We start from the raw sequence: 19,929 nt of genomic DNA, 5'->3' as shown, positions 1-19,929 counted from the left end.
CATTAAACTCCAAAACACTAGCGCCAGTGGTAATGACAGAGAACTGCAGACATATGAGAATTAATGAACAAAAGAATAAAGGGGTAGTTTAAGAAATAGCCTAAAGCTCTTCCTGTAGTACTCGCAGAAACCCACTGAATGCAATGTTATGGTCCTCCACAAAGTCATATAGTACAAAATATATAATTATGCATGCCATGAATATCCTTACAAAAGGGAAAAATTTTCTGTAATAGTGGAAAACCAATCTTTTTTTATTTATTTAATTTTATTTAATCAAATTTAATTTGAAAAATTGATACATGGAAACCAAAAGATGATTATTCGTAACAAATTAATGATAGATCTCACTTTATATAACACTTAAAAATTTTAAAAAGGACTCGTACAGTAATGTACACGTATAACTACTACCATGGTCAAAAGTATTAATTTTAATTTAACTGACAGTGACTTGACGTAAAGGCCAAGGATGGTAACCCAGAATTTGTCCTCTATATTTAACCCATCCAAGTTAGTGCACACACATTAGGAGCAGTGAGTAGTGAACACACACACTGCAAAACATGAACACACACACCCAGAGCATTGGGCAGCCATTGCTGCGGCGCCCGGGGAGCGATTGTGGGCACTTTCGCTTCCACGATTACCTCATCTTTACCACATTTAAGGTGAATTCTGGTAAATTACGCCATGTTTTTCCAATCATCTCAATGACAAAAAGTGGCCCAAATTACCTGGGACAAAACAATAACAGTAGCAATAATTATTTCAGTGCACATTCACACTCGCCACTTATCTGTCCGCTATCATCATGCTATCCTTCTGGAGCACTGCTGTGTCCTCTCTCTCTCTCTCTCTCTCTCTCTCTCTCTGTGTGTGTGTGTGTGTGTGTGTGTGTTGGTAGTAAAAGCGTGAGCGCAGTGGTCTTAGGGGCTGCGTTCCGGGGTCTATTTCTCTCTCACGTTCTCGGCAGAAGGCGGAAGTGCTGATTCAGGCCTGAGCACAGCTCCCAGGCCGCTAGTGCACGGCTCTCCATCACTCTGACAACTCAATAAAAACCCAGTGTAAACTATTAATTGGATCATTAATTATTGATGCTGTTTTTACTACGAGTGAAGGAGACAGGAGAACAGAGAGAGAGAGAGAGAGAGAGAGAGACAGACTGAAGAGAGCGACATGGCGTGCGATCATAAAATGAATATTGATATTGATATTTGTCTCCGAACAGGACAACTGAAGATGTGGTCTGATTGGTTCCCCTTGGCATGATATATAGAAAAAAGATTCATGGAGAATGAATCATGTTGTTCATTTGCACGTGCTGCATGTTTACCCGATTCACAGAATTATGCCAACCAATACAGATTTTTTTTTTTTTATGATTATGAATTAAATTTGGTATATTTACATTTCTGATTTTCAATGCACAATTTTAACATGTATTATTTACTATGTAAAAATTATTCGTTTTTACAGTTATCTACAAAAAATAATAGTAAAATATTAAAAATGTTTAAATACTTAAAAAATATATATATATATTAAAATATTTAATTATATTTATATACATTTATGTATTTATATAAATATTAAATTATTTTTTACAATTATAAAAAAAATGTTTCAAAGATATTAAAAAACATGACTAAAATATTATAAATTATTCACACCTACATACATAAAAACTTGCATTTTTCTTCCCAAAGTCAAACATTTACTGTATAAACTGAAAAATGCTTGAAGATTTAGCTTTCTTGTGAATCACTGAACTAATATTTAGTTGTATAACCACGGTTTCTGAGAACGGCTTCACATCTGTGTTGCATGGAGTCGACCAACTTCAGCTATTCTAGACCAGGACGATTGCACTACATACCACAATGTCTTGGTATTGCCTCAAAAACAGCATTTTTGCTGTCACCCCACAAGTCTTCTATTGGATTAAGGTCCGGGGATTGAGCTGGCCACTCCATAATGTTAATCTTGTTGGTCTGGAACCAAGATGCTGCTCGCTTACTGGTGTGTTTGGGGTCGTTGTCTTGTTGAAACACCCATTTCAAGGGCATTTCCTCTTCGGCATTAGGCCTCTTTAAGTATTTTGAAGTACTCAAACTGATCCATGATCCATGGTATGCGATAAATAGGCCCAACACCATAGTACGAGGAACATCCCCATATCACGATGCTTGTGCCACCATGCTTCACTGTCATCACAGTGTACTGTGGCTTGAATTCGGGTAACTTTAGATCTTCTTTGATCACCCTGGAGCTGATCATTGGCTGAGTCTTTGCCATTTTGACTATTCTTCGATCCATTTGAATGGTAGCTTTCCGGTCTTTCTGGTTTTGGTTGCCATTTTAAAGCATTTGATATCATTTTAGCTGAGCAGCCTATCATTTTCTGCACTTCTTTATATGTTTTCCCCTCTCCAATCAACTTTTTAATCAGAGATTTTCTTCGCTGTTCTTCTGAACAATGTATGGAACGGCCCATTTTACTCCGATTTTCAAAGAGAAATGCACTATAATTACCATGTACAGTCCGGTAATGCCTTCGTCCTTAAATAAGGGCCACTTGTTTGACACCAGTTTTTTCACAGAATGAATAACCGTCACTAAGTGAACTCCGCACTGCTATTATTTTGCACACACCCCTTTCAATTAATGTTTCAATTACACAGAATCAGCAGCATGCATGTCATGGCTGTTGGGTCTGTTGTTTTTCTATTACTCTACTACACCTACTAGTCAATTATTTGCCATGTAGAAATATAATTTCTACCAAAAACAGTGATTGATCTGGTTAGTCATGTTGGACTGCTTATAATAATTACATAAAAAATTGAAAAAAATTAAAATTAAATAAAATGATGGCGTACACAGAAAATCATTACTGATTGGTTTATAATTTTCAATCTATTTTCACTATTGCTAACACAGCCATTCGTGCAATTTCAACAAAACCTCATCTACCTAGCGAACAAGCCATCCTTATTGTTGAGCCCAGTAAATGTAAATAATGATGGGTGATATATTGATGAAACAAGCTGATGGTGATGTATTGCTATGTTTAGAGACTCACATCCCTCTTTAATTACCACTTAGGCCTACTAAGTGTCTTCTAAGAACACACACAATACTGAAACATGAATATAACCCTGTGGACACGAGACAGTTTCAAACCTTTTCTCCAGTTCTGTCTGCACATCTGCTGATCGATAAAGAGGAGAACAAAAAAGAGAGACCACTACACTAAATCACATGAGGGTCAATGTTTTTACAAAGCTTTAGCACATACCCATCACATTTCTACGGAGATAGAGGCTATTTCTGCTGACGGTTTGAAGAGCAGAAGAAATGAGTAATATGCATATAGCTGAATGTAATTATATCTGGAAAGGGTCATTTTAGAGCTGCGCGATTAATCATTAAAATATCGCAATATCCATTCGAACACTCACACGATCTTATTCCTAAATGATAATGATTCGGCTCTGTTTATTAAACCTTTGACAAGTCCGATCACACGAAACATATTAATCTGCTTTGGTCCTGCCGCTGAGCCAGAGAGAGCAGTTGTCATGTTTAGGTATGAAACAGCTTTATAAACGGTCTTTTCCATGACACCGTATTCTTATTTCTGTGATACAATAGTTCAAATGATCACAGAAGTACTGGGGTTAAAGTTTATAGTTGACAATTCAATAAAATAAAATAAAAATCAATCTTTCGTCATTGAGTCATTCACTCAAACAGATTTGTTCAAAAACGTTGATTCCTCCAACAAGTGAACAAGTGAAGTCTTTGAGTGAGCCATTGAATCATTCATTTAAATCGATTTTAATATAATTAATTAAAGCTACACTGTGTAATTTTTTTTGTTGATTCTTTGCAAAAAACACTTAGTTCTTTCAAAAATATATGTGCTCATTAATGTATATTTACTTCTTTCAAGTAATAAAGTATTCTCGTAAGTTTATAATCTGCCATTGAAAGTACATACGGGTGAGGGGTTCGAATGCCGGTCGCCATGTTGCCCCTCCATCTTGAAACTACATTAGCCAAAGAGGGACATACCTTTAAATTCAAGCTTCGCCTTTCGTGCTTTACACTCAGTGACGCCGTGACGAATGCGAGGGGGAGATTACTCGCGACTGCCGACAGATTTGAAAGATTGCTGATGGAGGATCACACCTATTTTCGAGGACATGTAGCAGAGGCGAAAGAGAGAATTAAAACGTCAACGCGACAGGCAAATCAGCAAGACCAAAGTCAATATTGGAGTAACTTTTCCCAGATGGAAAGAGCTCATGAGGAGCAAAGATTTTAAACCGGATGCCGAGGTTGCCTGCTTTCTTCTCGGCAGGAAATTCAGCCTATTTGTGTAAATTCAAAGTTTTATAGTTGCTTGTCTAACCATTGTGCATAACGCCAGAACGACCTATAACTTGCGTTACTTTTCCTCACGTCAATGGTGAAAAAGTATTGTTTACCTTGTAACATAAATCTGTGCTGCGACGGTTTTAAAGGCGCAATTGGACGAAGTCGAACTGGAAGCCATGTTAATCTTGGAATAATACGGCCACCGTAGGAGTTAAAACGCCCTCGAAATTGAAAGGAACAGAAACTAATATTCACTGGGTAGTCATATACAATTTCACCGCTAGATGGGGGAAAATATCACACAGTGTAGCTTTAAAATGAATTAAATATTTTAAAAAGTGCAGCAATTAACATTTTGTCAGAGTCCGTAGTAAATTACACATTATTTTGTTTAGATGTCTATTCAGAGTTGTGGGGATTTGGATCTCTATATTAAAGGCACACTATGCAGTTTACATTTTTGTCAAACAGAGACCCCTAGAGTCGCACTTGTATTTAACGTTACTGTCGTAAATACCACTCACGCAGAGCCTCTGCACTCTTCTGCACGCTTTCTTCGTCGACTCTGCCATGATTCACGTCTGAGATGCGTGCGAGTGTCTTCCATAGAGGGTGCTTCATATGTTGTTGATGTATGTGACGTTGTGCCGTAAAGCAAGTCGTGATTCTCGCGAGATTTGTGGGGGCGCCACCTCTCAAACTTGCATTGCTGGTATTTGCCAGCGGCGTCCCCCCCCCATGCTTTGCTATCAGGATGATTCGCCCTACTACGAGTTCGTTTACCATCGAAATGATTTCGAAGCTGTTATATTGAAGCACAAATCTTGCATAGTGTGCCTTTAAACCAAAAAAAAATCTCGGTTCTCAATTTATCCAGAATCGTCCAGCTCTATGTCATCTGGATAAGCTCCGCCTCAAATGTTTTCTGATCGCTGTGTTGTTGTTTTTTTGTTCATTACATAATCGTACGTGGTCTTTTTGACTGGTCTGAGAGCAGGTCTGAATGCAGAGCGAATCCAAGCAGCTTATCCAGATCCGAAAACAGGCCTGCAGCCAAGTGGATGCCATGGTAACCTGCTTTCACCTCATTACATCTGATCTTCAGACAGTCAGCCGGCAAAACAAATAACGTCAAAACCTGCATTCAGAACAGGAAGCCTGAAATAAACAAAATGTCTGCTGCTCAAACAAAAATGACAACCAGTTCATGGCTAAAGTTGAACTGTAATAGTGTCCAAAGTCATCAGATGTCAAAATTGATAACCAAGTTTTGGATATTGTGTTTAATGCATTAGCTTTGTGTAATGTTTTTCAATGTTAAAACACTTTCCTATCCTGTTTAAAATACTCTGTGTTAGCTATTATTAGGTTGTGACACACTGACACTTTCCAATCCCTGCTCTCCCTGTGTCTTAATATGCGTACTTCCCTATTATATAGTAAGCAAAATGCAGTACATCAACTGAGTGGTGTGTCTAAATATGTACATTACCGTCCATTTTTTTTAAAGGTGGGGTTGATTATGATTTCATTTGACGAACTTTAGTTAATGAGTGAGCATAAACAACATCTGCAAAGTTACAACGCTCAAATTTCAAACCAAATGAAGATATTTGCTTTTAAAGAAATCGCTTGTTAAGGACTACAACAAACGGCTGGTAAGGACTACATGACATTCCTCCCAGGTTAGTGACATCACTAACCGAAAATGTTCATACTGTAAGTCCCACTCCCGGGAACAGTTCATGTTGAGAAGAGGAAGAGTTGTTGTAGTAGGACACATTTGTGAGTCTGCTCAAGCTGTCGCATCCGTCTTTTCACATGCAATAACACAAATGCAATAGCATGTCACTCTGTAGGCAGCGATTTTATAGATTATCATGACAGAACATGCTAATCAAAGACTTGAAGATAGTTAACTCCAGATCAGCTACATAAATTCATCAACTAACCATTCAGAAACGTCCTGATGCATTCTACATGTTGTCACTTCTTCTTGAGTCTCTCCATCATTGTCTGATATTTTAGTGCGTGTCTGCGTGAGGTAATCGGAGCTGCTAACACACACAAACTCTTGAAGCTCCGCCCCCTGTGCCGGGAGCAGCAGCTCATTTGCATTTAAAGGAACACACGAAACGACGTGATTTTACTGACCCCCAAAAAGGGACAATTTTAACATGCTGTAAAAAATTATCTGTGGGGTTTTTCAGCTAAAACTTCACATACACCCTCTGGGGACATCAGAGACTTATTTTACATATTGTAAAAAGGGGCATTATACAACCCCTTTAAATGTTATGCACACCACGGATGCATTTATTTGATCAAAAATACAGTAAACAGTTCCATTGTGAAATATTCTTTTTAAATAAAAAAAATAAAAAATAAAAATTTGATGAATAGAAAGTTTAAAATAACAGCATTTATTTGAAATAGAAATATTTTGTAACATTATAAATGTCTTTACTGCCACTTTAGATCAATTTAATGCATCCTTGCTGAATAAAAATATTAAACTCCTAAAAAAATACTGACCCCAATCTTTTGAAAGGTAGAGAATATTTTTGTGCAACTGATGCCACTAGTGGTGAAATATATACATTTTATTATATTTATTATTTTATATATATATTTAAAAAAAATTGTGTATCTCAATGGAGAGGCTTCACTACGATGAAAAAACTGCTTTTGTGGGAAAACAGCTTATCATTTAATGAATTGTCAGCCTATCGGCTTATCTTCAACATGTTTGCCCTTAAACATTCATTTTGGATTGAACTATTTTTGAGTTCACTGTTTTATAAGAAAAGTCACTGACAATTGCGCGATGGGTAGGATTCAGTTTACAACACTTCTCATTCATTTCTATAGTATCCGCAAACAGTGATTGACTGTTGCACAACTTTGAAAGAAACTCAATGACGTCAAGGCTGTAATGTGATTGGATTTCAAGGCACACGTGATCCAAGTTAGCCGTTACGCTTTCTCCAATGGTACAGACACGGACCCTCATATCTCCCAATAATAAGGGTGACCATCTCTGATTTTGTTTCATACCAATTTCTGCTCCACTAGCATCACATAACAAAATTGCCAATTACATTCAGCCTATCTGCTATTGGTCAAACAAACAGGTAGCCCTGCCCTAAACCCACACCATTGGCTGAGCCACTGTTGCTATGCCGGGCTGATCAAACAAACAGAACAATGTTTTGAAAGCACCAGTTTATGCTTTTCTGGAAAATATATCTAATTATAGTTGATGGAACTAGCATATTTTAACTGGGATAGAAGAAAGTATTTTAATTTTAAAGGGTTAGTTCACCCACAAATGAAAATTCTGTCATCATTTACCCACCCTCAAACCTGTATGAGTTTCTTTCTTCTACTGAACACAAAAGAAGATACTTAAAGGGGAAATGAAGCAGTCAATCAAGTTTACATGATTTACAAGATGGATTTCCACTATAATAAACAATTATATAAGAAACATGACAAATGTAAACATATAAAAGAAAAAAGAAAAACCATTATATCTTTCGCGGCCAGGGATTGTGCAGTATTCTAACATGTGACGTCACGGGGTTGGTTGGCTTTAATAAACCTGGCTGAATGTAGGAATATCCCGACATCTAACTGTCTACACCACGGTGTTTTGACCGCGAACATTATTAGCTAACAGCTGTAAGCATGAACTAGCTAACGCTAACTTAATGTTTAGCTAACTTAGTGAAGTTTATTAGTACCAGACAAAAAGACGACGTCTAACGTTATATGTTAACAAACTGCACATGGAAACATTGTTCGCGATGTCTGCCATCATATTCCTGTCACTTGTCAACACCATGTAAGTTAGCATGTATTAATATATGCATTTGAGCGGATATGGCGTGGGAACCGAGCAGTGGTACGTCGTTATGTCAAACAGCCGGTGGTGGTTTGGGGCGAAGAGCGGGTTGGCATCGCTACCTGGTGTCAGTGTGGCTGTTGTACTGCGATGCCCAACGTGTCAGAGTCCATCTGCTGTATATAACATATAACGTTAGACGTCGTTAGTTGTTCGCGGTCAAAACACCGTGGTGTAGACAGTTTGATGTCGGGATATTCCTACATTCAGCCAGGTTTATTAAAGCCAACAAACCCCGTGACGTCACTGCACAATCCCTGGCCGCGAAAGGTTTTTCTTTTTTCTTTTATATGTTTACATTTGTCTTGATACATAAACTTGATTGACTGCTTCATTTTCCCTTTAAAAGAAGATACTCCATAGTATACTATGGAAGTCAATGCGGTCCGTCAACTTTCTGGTTACCAACATTCTTCAAAATATCTTGTTCTTGTGTTCAGCAGAAGAAAGAAATTCATACCGGTTTGGAACAACTTGAGAGTGATTAAATGATGACTTAATGAATTTTCATCTTTGGGTGAACTATCCCTTTAAAGTGAAGAATATGTTTGTATATAAACCAACTGAACCAATAACACAATGATCCCATACACAAAATAAATATATTTGAAATATATTTTCAGTATATATTTTGGAATATATGCAAATATTTGAAATTGGCCCAATACATATATTTCACACTTAACATCAGAGATGGTCCTCACTGCAGAACATGAAATCCACGGGGAGGAGTCGGATCCAGATCCAACTCCTCCCACCTTACATATACCTAAACCTACCCATCTCCACCCCCTGATCCCTAAACCCACATATCTCCACCCCTTGATCCCTAAGCCCACCCCTAAACCTACCCATCTCCACCCCCTGATCCCTAAACCCACCCCTAAACCTACCCATCTCCACCCCTTGATCCCTAAACCCACCCCTAAACCTACCCATCTCCACCCCCTGATCCCTAAACCCACCCCTAAACCTACCCATCTCCACCCCTTAATCCCTAAACCCACCCCTAAACCTACCCATCTCCACCCCCTGATCCCTAAACCCACCCCTAAACCTACCCATCTCCACCCCCTGATCCCTAAACCCACCCCTAAACCTACCCATCTCCACCCCTTAATCCCTAAACCCACCCCTAAACCTACCCATCTCCACCCCTTAATCCCTAAACCCACCCCTAAACCTACCCATCTCCACCCCTTAATCCCTAAACCCACCCCTAAACCTACCCATCTCCACCCCCTGATCCCTAAACCCACCCCTAAACCTACCCATCTCCACCCCCTGATCCCTAAACCCACCCCTAAACCTACCCATCTCCACCCCTTAATCCCTAAACCCACCCCTAAACCTACCCATCTCCACCCCTTAATCCCTAAACCCACCCCTAAACCTACCCATCTCCACCCCTTAATCCCTAAACCCACCCCTAAACCTACCCATCTCCACCCCTTAATTCCTAAACCCAACCCTAAACCTACCAATCTCCACCCCTTTTATCTGGATCTAACTCCGCCCCCCGGATCTCGTGTACTGCATTGAGGTGCTACTGTATATTTTTGTTATATTTCAGAATATATTTCAGTGTATTTTTTTCTGTATGGGTCCCCAAAAGTGTCAAAATATATGTGACATACAGTATATTCCAAATACATTGAAATATATTCTGAAATATAACAAAAATATATGATGTTAAGTGTGAAATATATTTATTGGGTCAATTTCAAATATTTGTATATATTCCAAAATATATACTGAAAATATATTTCAAATATATTTCCTTTGTGTATGGGATGAAATCAAGTAGAATGGCCGATTGTCGATTTGTAATCATGCAGAAACGCTACTATCCCTGTGCAGTATCTCCAACTGAGCTCGGCTCTCATGTGCGATAAAGCTGACGGGAAAGGCAGTCTTATCTGGCCTGATGTGCTCTCCCCTCCTTCCTAAAACCCACCTGACCTTCAGAGAGAGCGTTACTCCACTCCTCTGGTTAGAAGTGTGGCTGTGAAACCTGGAAGAGCGGAACATCAATAATGTACAACTGTACGCTGGGTTTTGTCCTTAGGATGCTTATATAAGTGGCTCAGAATGAGTGGTTCTTACTGCAATTCTCCGTCCTGCCACACATCTCAAAAACCTTCCTGTTTGTTGTCTACGCAGTAAATAAAGTGCATGGGAGACACAATTAATTCTAATAAATTAGCAGGACACGTTGCTAAGCTAATAACATGATACTATAATATGCATAATAAAACAAAACTGAGTATAATAATTTACGTTTCAGTACTAAAATACATTTGTAATCAATATTTCTCTAAACTCGTCCACCTTTTCGGATAATTTTTTTTACACCAATCTTGTCACAATGTATTCTTGCCCACAACTAACCCTAAATCATAACCCAAAACAAAGGTGCACTTGGTTTGTTTACTTCACTGTTGGAAAAAGGAGTGTGTGCATTTGACATAATTTTTTGGACACCTAAGCACATTTTCTCATTATCTCAATGCATTCATTAATTTAAATCAGCATACATTAAGTGCAGTGCCTAACATAAGTACAACATACTGTTTTAATTGAAATAATATACCCTTGCTTTGCATTACAGTAAGGTATTGGGTGGGAACATTTTTGGCTTTATTTTCTTCAAGGAAAATATAAGATTTCTCAAGCCCGCTACTTATTTCTTTAGGCGTAAAACTTCTAAAGTGGATAAATAAGTGCACTTCTAATATTAATATTTACGAGACTACACAATAATCTCATCTCTCTCTTTCCTTTCCACTCTATTCCTCTGTTATGTAACATAATCCATTACATCTGATCTGAAGGAACCAAGACCCAGCAATATCTGTCACTAGGAGGACAACAGAGAGAAAACAATACACACTTACAAACATACAGAGATAGAAAGCAATACACACAAGTCATATGGACACCAGTGTTGGAGAGTAACTAACGACAAGTGATTTTCCAGCAGCTGAGGAAAGAATCAAAAACTTTTCCCTGAATTGTGTGGGTATCCAATTTATTCCAGTAAATTGGTTCCTTTGGACAGTTCATGTAAATGAACCAGTTCAAAATGAAGCGATTCACTGATTCATGTCCTTTTTATGTCTTTTTTATAGCTAAATATTTAGATAAGCACTGCTTTTCAGCATTATCTTTTTGACTTCATTGCAGTTAACTACTTTTTTATCGTAGCTTCTATTGTAGCTAACTACTTTTTAGTAATTTGACTGTAATTGAATTACTTTAAATAGCAGTTTTAAAGCTTCTCCAACACTGACGGACACAATGACTCCTCTTGACACACATCTCTCCTCATACTCCCTGACCACACACATACACACACACACTGGCCATTCACATACACACACTCTGAAACATCAGCATCAATCAAAGGTTATCAGCATCTTAAATAATATTCTAAAAGTGTTCTTAATTTAATTACTTACATGTAAATAAAACTCTAATATTAGCAACAGCTTTAATCTATTAGCATTAGATCTTCATTGCATAAACATTCACTAGTTCAAAAGTTTGTGGTAAGATTTTTTAAATGAATACTTGTATTCAGAAAGGATGCATTAAAGACAGTAAAGACATTTAAAATGTTACGAAAGGTTTACATTTTAAATTAATGCTTTATTTTGAACTTTCTATTAATCAACTAATCCTGAAAAATCAACGAGTTTCCGCAAAAATATGACAATATGATAATAATAAGAAATGTTTCTTGAGTAGCAAATCAGTATATCAGAATGATTTCCTAAGGATCATGTGACACTGAAGACTGGAGCAGTGATGCTGAAAATTCAGCTTTGTATTCACATAAATAAATTACATTTTAAAATATATTCAAATATAAAACAGCTATTTTAAATTGTAAAAATATTTCACAATATTACTGCTTTTACTGTATTTTTAATAATAAATTCAGCCTCGATAAGCATAAAAAACTTAAAAAATCTTACGAACCCCAAACTTTTGAATAGTAGTTTATATTTATAAAAAGATATAATTAATAAACAGCTGCATTACCTTTCTCGCTCACAGACTCACTCTCGATCTCCACGTCCTCACAGCTGGTGTACTCGGGTGTCGTGGCCAATTCCTCCTCGGAGCTGCTCAGCGACACCTGCCTCATTTTTCCGCCCCTCTTGGTCTTGTGAGGTTTGGGCGGCGGCGGCCTGACGGACTCTGATTGGTCGGAACTGAGCGAGTCATTCCGCAGCATGCTGTCCATCTTCTCTCGTTTACTCTTCCGCACGGCCGAGGCGGGATCCAGCAGCTGCTGCCTGTGAAGGGAGTCCACATTAGGGGGACTGTGGTTGGACCTCCAGTGGGTTTGTCCGGGACCCGGTGAGTAGTGGGGACCTCGCAGGGGCCCAAGGGGCTCCTCCATCTCAGTGTACGCCAGGGAGACATCGCTGTGGCGGCGTTCGTGTCTGAAGCGCGAGACCTCGGCATGCATGCGCATCTGCTCCTCGTAAGGTTGTGGTTTGACTGGGTATCGGGCCAGATTGGGGTCGCTGCGGTAGCGGTTCTGGTACTCCTCCTGCCGCTGGCGCTGTAGCTCGTGCTCGCTGAGGGGTGGGCCATCGGGCAAGAAGCCGGGTTCGGGAGGGTACTCTTCCTGAGAGTGCCAGCCGCCCCGTCGAGCACGGTACGCCCCTCGCGCTACCTCTGCGTCCTCGTAGGAGCGACCGTAGCCTCCCCGCCACTGGCGGTCTCCGGCCCCGTAGTCAGACGGTGATCGTGGCATGCCGCCCTCCCCTGGGGCATACTGCGAACGCTCCGCCTTTTCCTCCCTTTGGTCGTATTTTTGGTTTGGATCCCTGGTTGCTGATGGGCTTCTTTTCCTGTCGGTCACAAAAAAAAGTTAAGTTATTAATAAAATGTCAAAGGTCAACATAAAGATCTACTTGAAACACCTCCATAATGGCCTTTGTAATGCTGAGAATGAAATGTGTACTATCATAACTTTCTATTCATCAAAGAGTATCACAGTTTCCACAAAAACAATAAGCAGTACAACTTCATTTAGCATCTGCTTGCGATATCTCAACTGCTTGATTTCTTGTATTGTCTCAAAATGTAAACTATATTATTGACAGCTCTAATCTTTTAAATGTGACAAGGCATGGATATATTCAAATATTATAAGCATTAAAGGTCCCATTGCATGGATTATTTTATTATTTTAGAATGTTTCCTGGGGTGCCCTTATAATGTTAGTATGTTTTTTAGATCAAAAGTTGTTATTGTTTAGAAATAAAAGGCATATTTCCTAGCCTGATTTTAGCCTCTGATTTGAACAGCTGTTTGCTGTGAGACTTCAGTGTTGTGATTGGCTGACATGCTTGCATATTAAATATCTAGCATTACATGTGGAACTCTCTCGAATCCTTTTACTATTACAGCTATTATACGTTTTTACTATTACAGCTATCGAGATTAACGAATCGTGAGAAGTTTTTAAGTATTTAGATCTATTCCCATCACATATAAGGTTGCAGTGATGAGCATTGAGCAGATGACAGCCTGTTGATCGCGTGAATGAAGATCTTATCATTGCAACGCAGTTTCTGCACTCTCACTAATGATTTCACAATGCAAACACGATGTAAATACAGTAAGAGCTTCGTTGTGCAGCGTAACAGCGTCATTGATAACGAGTTTTGGCAAGTGTCCAGATAAACTTGCACTGTGTGATTGACAGCTTGGGCGATTGGAAAGGGATTGTTCTTTGATCGCTTTCTGTATATATATATTAATCACAGTTTAAGTAAGATTATTTTCATCCTACTAAGAGAAACGACGTGAAGTTGATCGTTTAGTCACTGGCTTGATTTACTGATGCATAAACAGTATTGAACGATTTTGAGAGAAAGATTATCTGTCTGAACTTGAACAATTACACATCAGAAATTCACATAACCCACTGGTTCTTCAGAGGCTCGGATGAAGGAACTAAAAAAATACTTTTGTGTTCATTTGTACATCCAAACACTGAGCAACTGCCATGGTTCACTCGTTTGCAAGCCATGATGTCTCTCGAGGAAAAAACAATATCGCGCTCTCGCAGCTCATTTTCTCATGGGCGGGCCAAATTCTCTTTGCGGGCAAAGCAGAGAATGGGGAGGTGACCTTTCCCCTTATGACGACATAAGGGGAAGATTTCTAGATTCTTTCATTTTCTCAAAAATACCCAGGGCTTGGTTTACCCCCATCAAAACGTCTAGCCACTGGGGGACCATAGGCAGGCTAGGGGAACTCATATTAAGGTTAAAAAACCTCATAAAGTGAAATTTTCATGCAATGGGACCTTTAACATCATGATTTTCTGTAAAGCTGCTTTGAAACAATGTGTATTGAAAAAAGCACTATAAATACAATAAATTCCTGATACGTAAAAATCAAATCCCATCCTACATTTTAGCTAGTTCAAAATGCTGTTATTTTTAAACACGTCAGATTACACAAGTAAAACAGTTTGCAAACAAGCTTTCACAATGATGTTAAAGTCATTACACAGACTTCCAACTATAAGAAACAATATGCAAACTTGCAAAGTCAGCATTAAAATCCTGTTACAAATGCAAATGCCTGTCATCGGATGCTGAATTCACGTATGAATCCAGACAAAGCAGCAGCACCATCTAAACTCTAACTGTAATTAAAACAATTTAAAGCAACATCTCATTTTAAAATGCATGCTGTGTTTACACAAATAACCTGCCGCTAATGTGGTTACAGCAGCGCTGGCTGTATGTGTCGGAAAAGACAAATGACACCAGTGTCCCTGGCATACAAGTTTCATTTTCAGAGGGAATAAGAGTCTTTGGCTCACAGGAAGCCCAGAGAGATGATGGACAGAGAAAAAACTGCAATTGAAGAGTAAAGTTTAGAGTCTTGAAAAGCCACAATGCATCCGCTCTTCCCTTACTGCATGTTTGTGTGACTTCACAGAGTTTAGCAGGTTTTGTGGTTGTATTTCATTGATAATCACATGGAAGCAGCTGTAATATACACTAAAAGGGTATATTACAGGAATATACCTGATACCTGATACATCTAAATCTTTGATCTAGCAATCAATCATCTAACCCACAAACAAGTATTACACCTCTTCTGCCACAACAAGCTTCAATTCTCACTTAAAACATTATAAATGAGTTCTCTGAATATGACAAAATTGCAAATTTTGTGAATCCTAAAAGATTCCTTTGATCAGGCCAAAATCTGAAGTATTTGGTCGTCATTTTGTTGTTCACAGACAGCGGATTAATGACAAAAATTTTACCTCAGACTAAAATCTGGCAGTGTCAGTAGATTTGACGCACAGTCCTGTAGTGTGGCTTCTCCAACGACAACAGTCACATCAAAAACCAATAGGAGTGAAGAACAACCACCCCACATTTGCTCCGCACACATCGTCTTCTTTTTTTCTTTTTTTTTTAAGAGAAGCCATGATGAAAATCAAGGCTAGAGATTTTTTTGTTTGCTAGCCACCATCTCTATCCCGCATGCAAACGCAGCTCACAGTCACAGAACGTGTCACGGATTGATGATGTAAAACTCCAGACGAGTTGAATCAATCTCGATATGAACAAACAATTGTCATCAAATTCTAAACAAATTATCTCAACATGAACAAACATTTCTCATCAAATTCTTCTCAAATCATATAATCTGAGCTATACTATCCACATTCATTTTATATTGTAGCTACTATAAGTCAATAGTCAACTCATCCTTTCTTTTTTCAGGATGAACATCAAAGACAATAGCTATGTTTCCATCCACCTATTTTTAAAAGCATTTTGGGATATTGCATAAAAAAAATCATGGATGGAAATGCCAAAATGCACTTAAATTCTAAAAATGCACATAAAAAACGTATGCACTCAACTAAACTACGAAGGAAACACATTTACAGAATAAATTCCTCGGTGCGCATCAAAAAAAGACATGTGACTTTGCGATGGGACGGCATAATTAGACCAAACAGAAGACCGAACTAGTTGCACAGCGTCTGAAATGCTGATTTGGTCATTCTGAAATGCCTGAGCAAAGTGGTTCGGTATAATAACCTCCCAGAACTGTCTTACACGACTGAGTTCCCAAACAGCAGGTATCCACCTCAGAAAGCAAGATAACGTGTTCATTGCGTTTTGTCAAAATTCACAAAATTATTATGGAAACGGAGCTTTATTCCAAAATGTTTTATGTGATATTGCAGTTAAATTTGAAACTTTGGATGGAAACAAAGCTAAAGCTAAAGCTAAACAATGAAAAATTCATTAAGTCTCCTAAGGTATGAAAGCATAACACCTGAGCAATCAAATTGAACAAACTTCTCCTTTGTACTGCAAATATCACAGCAAAACTGAAACATATGGAACGTTCTTCTGATCTGCATTTGAAGCTAGCGCACTAGCTAGCGACGAGGAAACCAGTTCAATAATAGCACTTTCATTTTTTCTGCAGGATGCTGTGATCTTTAGTGTCTGGAGAGATCTGTGAGCTGTTTCTGAGCATGTACATGTACTGACTGATTAATGATCGTATCTCCCGCGTCCCCTGGGCTCTGCTCTGGGGTTTTACTATGGCCGCCGTGTCCTGTTGCATTATTCAACAGCAGCCTAACACAGTCGTGCACCATTCACAAATCCAGAGCACTGCAGACATCTGTTTGTGTTTGGGATCGTGTGTGTGTGTGTGTGTGTGCGTGTGTGTTTCTGGGGAAAAAACGGCAGTTTTTTATACCTAATATACATGATATAATATACAGCCAGCATCACTGCATAATAAACCTGAACAATGTACTTTAGATTAGCTTAAGCTTCCGCTAATAAAATTCGTCATAATTAGTCAAAATGAGTTATATATTCGCTTCCATTCACTTCGACTCTATTCATAGTTTCCACTAGCACACACACCTGGCAGGCCAATGCATTACATCACACACCAGTTTATGACTATCTGAAAAGCGCTGGATGCTCGTGTAATCGCTAACGCCACCTGCCCCATCCAAAGCAATGATAGCACAGCTGGGCATTACGTCTGTGTTTAGTATGCAGGTGGACAGATTTAAACTATTGCACAGGTCACATATTATACAGCATTATTCCTATTTGCACACTAACCTACAGCCATTTTTTATCCTTAGCATTAGCACTTCGGCTAACTAGTAGTCTCTCATCCTGGGTGCGAAAGCTGCACTGTAAACCCCAATGTTGTCATTAATAAATAATTCAAGTTATGATAACTTAACATTACTTATAATAGCAAGTTTTTGCATCAAAAATTAAACAGTTGAGTACTCATTTGGCAGCAAAAATCTTTCGGGTTAATATTTTAAGTGTTATGAACTCAAAATTTCAAGTTATTTAAATGATTCACTATGTCTCTGTTTAATATGATTGGTCGTACCTGAAATTCTGCCTTTACAACACGCTGATTGGTCGATACACAGGGCAATACAGGAACGGAAGGTTAGAGGAAAAGAAGTGTGATTGTGAACTGACCCACTTACATGTAATTTACCTATGTTAACTGTAGTTTAGTGTGTAAAACTAGGATAAAGCTCCACACACTGATTTCTCAAAGACACAGATTATCCAGCACAGGGTGTTTTCTACAATAGTTAACCTGCCTTCACACTTCACTAGTGAACACTCTCAAATTTAGCATTTTCTCTGTCTGGCCAGTCAAAGTCTATTTAACAGGGGGGAAAAAACCCTGAACAAAATGCCCATTGTGCAGGAAATGTTTAAATAATCATAACTAGCATTCCCTTTTTCTTGCAGGATTAACATTTACCAGTATTTGAAAACTAAAACGTCTCCAACACTTGGGCCAAAGTTACCATGTCTGAATATAACAAAAGAGGAAACAAAACTAGACAGCTGTCTGAATATAGCTACATATTTAACCTCATAGTAACAGAGAATCATATGAGCCAATCATATTAAAGAAAAATTATGCAATGAATCATGTCACTTTTGCCATGCAATCATTCTATATAATCTGTTGTGCTCTTTTGGTTTTGGGGATTCTCTCTGAAATTGGAGATCCTCCCGGCCGTGATTAAAGCATATTCAAAGGCATTGTCTGGAGTATGTCTGATTACTTCTGCACGGCAGGCTAGACACTATAGAGATCTTACTTCTATTCCCAAGTGATGATGTTTAGAGGAACACTAAATATCTTATTTCCATTACCAAGTGATAGTGCTTAAGGTGAACACAAGAGACATTATTCCCAATTGATAGTGTTCAAAAGGGGCCAGACATTATCCGACTCGAAGCAGGTGTCGAAGAGGAGACGCATAGTAGAGTATAAATTTGTAGGTGTCAAAGTGGAGACTGTTTAAATTAAGACAGGTGAGTAGGAGAAATCTACCACACCACATAAAATGCTTGCATCTCCCCCCTAAAAAAGTACTAGATAGCATACTATGGTGGTACCATACTAGTAAACACACAAAAAAAATGTCCCTAAGGATGCATATGAATGATTAGGCTATAGTAATGCTAGAATGCTAAATATATATATACACTCACCTAAAGGATTATTAGGAACACCATACTAATACTGTGTTTGACCCCCTTTCGCCTTCAGAACTGCCTTAATTCTACGTGGCATTGATTCAACAAGGTGCTGAAAGCATTCTTTAGAAATGTTGGCCCATATTGATAGGATAGCATCTTGCAGTTGATGGAGATTTGTGGGATGCACATCCAGGGCACGAAGCTCCTGTTCCAACCACATCCCAAAGATGCTCTATTGGGTTGAGATCTGGTGACTGTGGGGGCCATTTTAGTACAGTGAACTCATTGTCATGTTCAAGAAACCAATTTGAAATGATTCGAGCTTTGTGACATGGTGCATTATCCTGCTAGAAGTAGCCATCAGAGGATGGGTACATGGTGGTCATAAAGGGATGGACATGGTCAGAAACAATGCTCAGGTAGGTCGTGGCATTTAAACAATGCCCAATTGGCACTAAGGGGCCTAAAGTGTGCCAAGAAAACATCCCCCACACCACCACCACCAGCCTGCACAGTGGTAACAAGGCATGAGGGATCCATGTTCTCATTCTGTTTACGCCAAATTCTGACTCTACCATCTGAATGTCTCAACAGAAATCGAGACTCATCAGACCAGGCAACATTTTTCCAGTCTTCAACTGTCCAATTTTGGTGAGCTCGTGCAAATTGTAGCCTCTTTTTCCTATTTGTAGTGGAGATGAGTGGTACCCGGTGGGGTCTTCTGCTGTTGTAGCCCATCTGCCTCAAGGTTGTGCGTGTTGTGGCTTCACAAATGCTTTGCTGCATACCTCGGTTGTAACGAGTGGTTATTTCAGTCAAAGTTGCTCTTCTATCAGCTTGAATCAGTCGGCCCATTCTCCTCTGACCTCCAGCATCAACAAGGCATTTTCGCCCACAGGACTGCCGCATACTGGATGTTTTTCCCTTTTCACACCATTCTTTGTAAACCCTAGAAATGGCTGTGCGTGAAAATCCCAGTAACTGAGCAGATTGTGAAATACTCAGACCGGCCCGTCTGGCACCAACAACCATGCCACGCTCAAAATTGATTAAATCACCTTTCTTTCCCAT

At 38.9% G+C, this 19,929-nt stretch overlaps 1 protein-coding gene across 22 annotated transcripts in view; it reads right to left on the bottom strand.

The window, feature by feature from the left end:
• Nucleotides 1–19,929, bottom strand: part of rims2a (regulating synaptic membrane exocytosis 2a) — a 204,284-nt gene that overhangs the window by 105,721 nt on the left and 78,634 nt on the right. For 17 of the 22 annotated variants that reach the window (XM_082150612.1, XM_082150630.1, XM_082150631.1 and 14 more), the window contains one exon: nucleotides 12,341–13,161. In XM_082150612.1, coding sequence (XP_082006738.1) covers nucleotides 12,341–13,161 — 821 coding nt within the window. Of the gene's footprint in view, nucleotides 1–12,340; nucleotides 13,162–19,929 lie in introns of those variants that run through there. The other 5 variants (XM_082150621.1, XM_082150622.1, XM_082150619.1 and 2 more) reach the window with 1 other exon arrangement.

The sequence above is a fragment of the Leuciscus leuciscus genome (genome assembly GCF_965113295.1).
Source record: "Leuciscus leuciscus genome assembly, chromosome: 20".
Classification (NCBI taxonomy): domain Eukaryota; kingdom Metazoa; phylum Chordata; class Actinopteri; order Cypriniformes; family Leuciscidae; genus Leuciscus; species Leuciscus leuciscus.
The sequence above is the reverse complement of the archived record's forward strand: the minus strand, read 5'-3'. Positions and strand labels throughout refer to the sequence as shown.